Consider the following 6,534-nt stretch of genomic DNA (forward strand, 5'->3'; position numbering starts at 1 on the left):
GCTGCCTCCCTTGGCTGTGTTTGCTCTTTTTTATCACTTCACAGCTTTCTGAACCTCTGAATGACGGCCACATTATATTGAAGGGATTTAGAGGAGCAGCAGCCTATAATTATGATATTCACCGCATGATATCCCCTAGTTTGAGTCTGGGGACCTCTGTCACACGTCATCCATCACTGTCTCTCTGGGCCAATGTTTCCTGTCACTCTCTGCCATCAGTCTGTCCAAAGGTGGCTAACAGCTAAAAGGGAGATCTTAAAACAAAACAAAAAACAGAACAAGTCCAAGGTGGACATGCGACGATGGCACAGATAATGCTGAGACGCGAAGTGTAACACGAGGTGCCCTGCAAAGTTTCATGTCACCTTCAGGAAGATACCAGAGCACACTGTTCCTCTCGGTATGACAGCATTTTATTTGACAAATGATGACACACTTCACTGTTTAAAGGACAGTTTACATTCAGATCAGGTCATCTGTACAGTACAAAGATAAGAGAGAGGTGGGACAGGTGATGTATGACATCCAGTTGTGTTGGCCCAGCGGCCTCACGTGTGTGTAGGCTTTCTATAGCAACCATGCCTCTAGCTGACAACTCGCTGCAACCCTATTGTGTCTGAGTTATTGATTTGCTCCTCGACATCTTTGGTCATTTCGCCTGTCTTTTGTTTCTCAGCTGCGGTTGCGTAAGCAGAGGCATTCTGTAATTTTGGCTTGATAACAAATGAAAATTAACGAAAAGAGAAAAACAGCTTTTTAAATATGACTTTGCACTTCCGGTGAAAATTATTTGTTTTGGATTAATGGTATAAACAGACTCACTTTTCACTGCATTATATTTGAGACCTTTACATCAGGTTTTGCTCCATTAAAATCTCCTGCCATCGGAGCCTCAGACTGCATAAAGTCCATGTGGTGCAGACCAGGTGTGCTAGAGGAGTCACTGGGGGTGGGTGCAGTGGGTCAACACTGTAATACTGCATTTGGCATCATGTAACTTATAAGCTCCATACGACACATTCCACTCATGTCACCGAAGTCGTCTTTGAATAAGCTATAAGGCGCTGAAATGACTGCATTTGAGTAGATCTATCTGGATTGAACTGTCTGTAAGGCTGCCCTCACTTTTCATACTGAGTGGAAAGGCGGCACTGCATACACACGAGGTTTATTAAGCAGCAAAAGGTTTTCCTTTGTGAATCCTCAGTGTGTCTTTACAAACATTTCCCCTCCATGTGGATAATCACGAGACGTGGACTCTCCCAGTAAAGCCTTCCAGTAAACAACAGCTTCAACAACACTGAACCTTTGAACTAATGAACACAGACTTCACTTGCCATGTAAATAAACACCTACACATTACTTTTTTTCAGAACAGGACAACAACATCACATCTCATATTTGACAAAAAAAGCTGAGGCAGGGCGGGCTGCAGAGACACTCTGCGCACATGTCCATGACCAAGTCACTATAGACTCCACAACCAGTTGCAAAGGGCCACTGCTCAGGAGCTCAGAGGACCCTGACTCACGTGGGCCCCCCGTGGAGAGGAGCTTCTGGGGCAAAGGAGCTGAATGAACGATATGGCATTATTATCAATACATCCAGTTACGCACGGGAGACATAGAAAGTAGAAGTCAGTGTAATCCATTAGGTGTGAAAGGTGACATCCTGTCCAAACTGATGTCCGCCTCGCAGTCTTCCAGGTCACAGACGGAGTCAGTGGCATTGTCGTTGTTGTGAGAAAACTGTGAAATCCTGTCGAAGGTCTCTTCGTGCTCAATACATTCAACCACGTTTGGGATCATGTTGACGTAGGCGTTCGCAATTTCCTTGTGGATGAGGGTATCTTGGTTATATGAGACCAGCTCGTTACTAATGTTTATCGTTTCCACCGGCGTGTTGGAGCAGAAATGGCGACAGCCCAGGAGGCTGGCGAAGGCCTTCCTGAACTCGGCATTGAAGGCGTAGATGATGGGGTTGAGGGAGGAATTGGTCCAGCCGAACCACACGAAGACATCGAAGGTCGTTTCGCTGACGCACGGCAGACCCGCGTCCCGGTCTGTGGCTGGCCTGTCGCAGAACGGGACCATGCAGTTCAGGATGAAGAAGGGTAACCAGCAACACACAAAGACACCCATAATCACCGACAGAGTTTTGAACACTTTGGTTTCCCGTTTGATCGACGTTTTCAAGGTGTTGTGGTGTTGGCACTCTATTCTGTTGGTCCTGCAACTTGTCGCATGTTCTGCTGCTCTCTCCAGGGAGGCTATTCTCCTAATTTGTATCTGTGCAATCCGGTATATGCGGGTGTAAGTCACAATCATAATCGCCACGGGAATATAGAAACTTATCAAAGAGGAGGATATAGCGTACTCTCTGCTCAGGCTGGAGTCGCAGTTTTCCTCCATCGGCCAACTCGTGGAAGAGTTGTGCGCCCCAGCCATGTCGTCAGCTCTGGCTTTGTGCCAGTTTAACTGGACCGGTATGAATGAAATGAGCACAGACAACGTCCAAATTATGCTTATCATAACAAAGGCAACTCGCTGGGTCATTTTCCTCTCGTAGCGGAAGGGGCTTGAGATGGCCCAGTATCTATCCACGCTGATAATGCAGAGGTTGAGGATGGAGGCGGTGGAGCACATAATGTCAAAAGCGACCCAGACGTTACAGAAAGTGCCGAAGGGCCAGTAACCCGCCACCTCAGCCACAGCTTTCCATGGCATCACCAGGACGGCCACGAATAAATCCGATAGAGCCAGGGAGACGATGAAAATGTTGGTGACTTTTGTCCGAAGGTGCCGAAAGCGCAGCACCGCGGAGCAAACCAGTATATTCCCCAGGAGGGTCGATAGGATGAGAAGGGACAGCAGACAGCCCGTCACCGTGCGCGCCACCATATCCTTCCCTCCTTCGCTTGTTGCCTCTGTTTCGGTGCTGTTCCACATAATCTCTCCTTGGGGTGCCGGCACAGAGTCAATGCCCTGCACCGATGAGAGGTACTTGGCTGGGTTCTCCATGTGCCTTTTCAAGTACAACTGCAGCCCATTGCTCCGTGCGCGGGGACAGGTGCAGTTATCAGCCACTCACTGCATAGTCCCCATTGACCCGCTCGGCTGCAAGCCTGATGAGAAGTGCGGAACAGACGGAGGGAGAGGAGAGAGCGCGTTAAAACTGAGCCGAGCGTCGTGCCAGGTGCGCTGAGGGGCTGAAGCGCAGCAGGCAGTGGCGAGCGCATGTTGCAGCCTGGCCGGTCCAGATGTCTGTCCTACAGGCTGCTTCAGTGGATCCCTTAGTCCGAGAGACCCTGAGCGCTGTGTGGATGAGGAGGGAGTCCTCACAGCCTGACGCACACTAACCTGACCAGGGCTGGGCGCATACTCCAGCACACCTCCTCTGTGCGTGTCGTTGCGCACAACAGCGCGCTGTTCTATAGGAGTGTGAGGAAACCCTCAACATTTTTGGAGGGTTTTCGTCGGATGAAAATTGGGCAATTGTGTAGCCCAATTAAAACTGTGTGATTACAAAGTCAAATTCGAGAGGTTTCTCCTATTGTGTATAATCTATCCTCTGGTGCGCATTGTCTATGTCTATGTTTGACATCACATAATGCCGCAGTCCTGGACGTGACATATAATTGTGCTGGCTTAGATTTTGTGAGGATTATATGTATACACAAACAAAATATATCAATAAAAGATTACTGTTTTAGTTTGATATATTTACTACATTGTAGGTTTTAAACGTATCGAGCTGTACATACATTAATTGTAAATAGAAATTAGCTCTGCAAGCACTTAGAGCTGTCCATGGTTCTGAAACAGAAGACAGCCTGGAGCGTTGTATTTCTATTTATTGATGTGTCTATCTATCTATCTATCTATCTATCTATCTATCTAGCAAGCTAGCTAGCTAGCTGTCTATTTATATATCCATCCATCCATCCATCTATATGTCTATCTATCTATATATCTTAAACATCTTGGTTATGACCCTTTTAGAGCTGTCCAAGGTTCTGAAAACAGCAGACAGCCTGGAGCGTTGTATTATCTGTCTATCTCAAACCTCCTTTGATTCTGACACTGTTGTACTGCCCTGAACCATTAATGAGCACAATTTTGATTCATACTTGCAGCTCCATAATCTGTCATACTCCCCTGGCTCAAAATAAAAGTATTTTCAGGCATAATTTTAATTGATTTTCAGATATAAAACGCTAAAGGCTCATTTTAATATGTGTGGCTAAATTGAAAAAAAACATTTGGATATTTTAAACTAGTGGGAAAATGTATCTGTTTCAGAGTATCTCTCAACATGTAATTCCCCCGGACGTCTGCAGACTGGAGGTCACTGCTCACCCACTTTTTTCAGAGTTGTGTGAACAGGTGAGTCACATTCACACTCTCAGTGGTCACGCTAGCCAGGAGTTCTGCGCCATGCGTCGTGCGCTGTGGTGAGTCTGTGGAGCAGCAGCAGCAGCAGCGGCGGCGTTTCCGGCTCTGAGACCTCGCGGTTATTTTTAGACTTGTCTGTGTGCCTGTCAAATCGTTCTGACTCTACGTCAAAATAATCCCCCCGACGCCCGATGCCAAACTCTCTGGAGTATAACCTATAATCTCAGGATGTCGTGTCAGCAGGCAACCTGTTTCCGTCACAGTTTATTTCGTTCCCTGCAGATGTTGCTGCAGATGTTACCACAGCCACTGGATGAATGTGCTTAAATCAAAAGTATGATGGTTATGTGCGTGTTTGCTTTGAATCTGCTGTCCAAAAAGCGTAACGATGTAGAATATTGTAGCTGTGGTCAAGATAAAGATACCTACAGATCATTGTTTTTTTAATATGAAGTCACAGCCTGGAGGTAAAGTTGATGCTTTTCTGTGACTTGTGTTTATTTTTAAAAAGCACTTTTTCTCAAGAACATGTCATGGCACATGAGCTTTTGAATTGTCCGTTCAAATCCGTTCAAACCCTTAAAAATACCCAACTACGTGGCGCCATCCTGTGGTGTAAAGGTGAAATAAAATTGCAACGAGAAGACCCAACTGGGAAACGGACCTGGCACTTTCTACAAGAGATACAAAATATGAAAAAGCCAACTATCGTTTATTTCGATATACATTCATTACTGAAGTACAAATCATTACATATGAGCACCATATCGTTGGAATCTCGCAAAATCATATCACAGTTTCTGGATGATTCTGATCGGCAAGGTAGTATGTACAGAGAATATTACAGTTTGCACCTAAAACACAAGAATTCTACCACAACTTGGCACATAGCAAGGATACATACAGCAGGTAGCACCAGTTTGAGAACTTTACATTGATTTAACAAATTGTACAGTACAACTATACAGTATAGTTGGGCTTTATATCAGACTGTAATGTTTTCATTGCTGATTCCTAGAGTGTAAACACACAATATCTGCTCTGGTGCAATAATCCTGGAACTAGGAGTTGTACAGGTTTACATAGGCTACCAGAGCGGATACAAATCACAGTGTATAACAGTGCTGTACAGTATTTGACCAAAACCTTTCATTCAACTTGACGATCAGGATGATACTGATGAAAGTTCAATGACTGAGAGATGCAGGAGCTTCTTCTGAGAACTAGTATCCAACTCATAAAGATTATTCAAAAGATAGTGCTGTTATAATTCTGTGTTCAGGCGAACTCTCACATGAGTGGGTCGCTGGGATGATTTTGGAGTCATTGGGGTACTGACTAACTAAATAGGTTAGGATTAGGTAGCTAATGCTAGAGATAACTCAGTTCATATAAGTAGAAAAAAGGCTGCAAAATAGCCAACTTATTTTTTCTATAAACTACAGACATTTCGTATATATTGTGGTAATCGGGTGTATAATATGTATAATAAGTTAGCCCTCCATTCATGATTCCTAGTGAGAGTGCGTTGAATTTCAACACTGAAAAGGCTTTCGCGACACAGCTCCATGCGTATTTTTCACCCAAGATGAGACACTTTCATTTCGTGCAGACAGGTATTTTCATATTCATGTTGTTGCATTGACTTTGCATGTAATTGTGCCATGGGAAAAGTTGGCTCCACTTTGGTCTAAACACACCATGAGATTCTTACTAGTCCAGTTGCTTAAGTGTTGCATAACCTCTATTAAACTACTTGAACTACTGAGTAAAGAAAATGAGAACCATATCCATAAAGAGTATGCACATTTTAAATGCAGAAAAATGTGTGTCATGTGATAAAAACATGCCGTCATGGCTTTTTTTAAATACAGCACTTTATCCTTATTAGATGCATGAGACTAAAGGTGTTTCATTGACTTTTACTTTTGAGAAATTAAAATCAAGTGAGAAGTCTATTCTCCATTGTCAATTTCATATATAAAACAGTACAATATATTTGTGTAGTATCTGCTGTATGTACAGTACATTTTGCAGGATGCACCAATAAGAACAACTTCTACTGATATGTGACTATAATGCAAAAAGTACACAGGTCTTTTTAAACCGTTTTAAACCAAAGGTTCTGTTCATCACCATC

General features: G+C 44.0%; 1 protein-coding gene across 1 annotated transcript; it reads right to left on the reverse strand.

Annotated features, from left to right (window-relative positions):
• Positions 1 to 1,637: 1,637 nt before the first annotated feature.
• On the reverse strand, positions 1,638 to 3,020 carry drd5a (dopamine receptor D5a). The gene has a single exon (XM_053412079.1). It carries the CDS (start codon positions 3,018 to 3,020, stop codon positions 1,638 to 1,640), a length of 1,383 nt encoding a protein of 460 aa, XP_053268054.1.
• Positions 3,021 to 6,534: the final 3,514 nt, after the last annotated feature.

Source organism: Pleuronectes platessa, chromosome 2 (assembly GCF_947347685.1).
Source record: "Pleuronectes platessa chromosome 2, fPlePla1.1, whole genome shotgun sequence".
Lineage (NCBI taxonomy): Eukaryota > Metazoa > Chordata > Actinopteri > Pleuronectiformes > Pleuronectidae > Pleuronectes > Pleuronectes platessa.

Bases quoted from the DNA above. Each gene is read 5' to 3' on its own strand.
- drd5a (XM_053412079.1), bottom strand. From the start codon at position 3,020: ATGGAGAACCCAGCCAAGTACCTCTCATCGGTGCAGGGCATTGACTCT.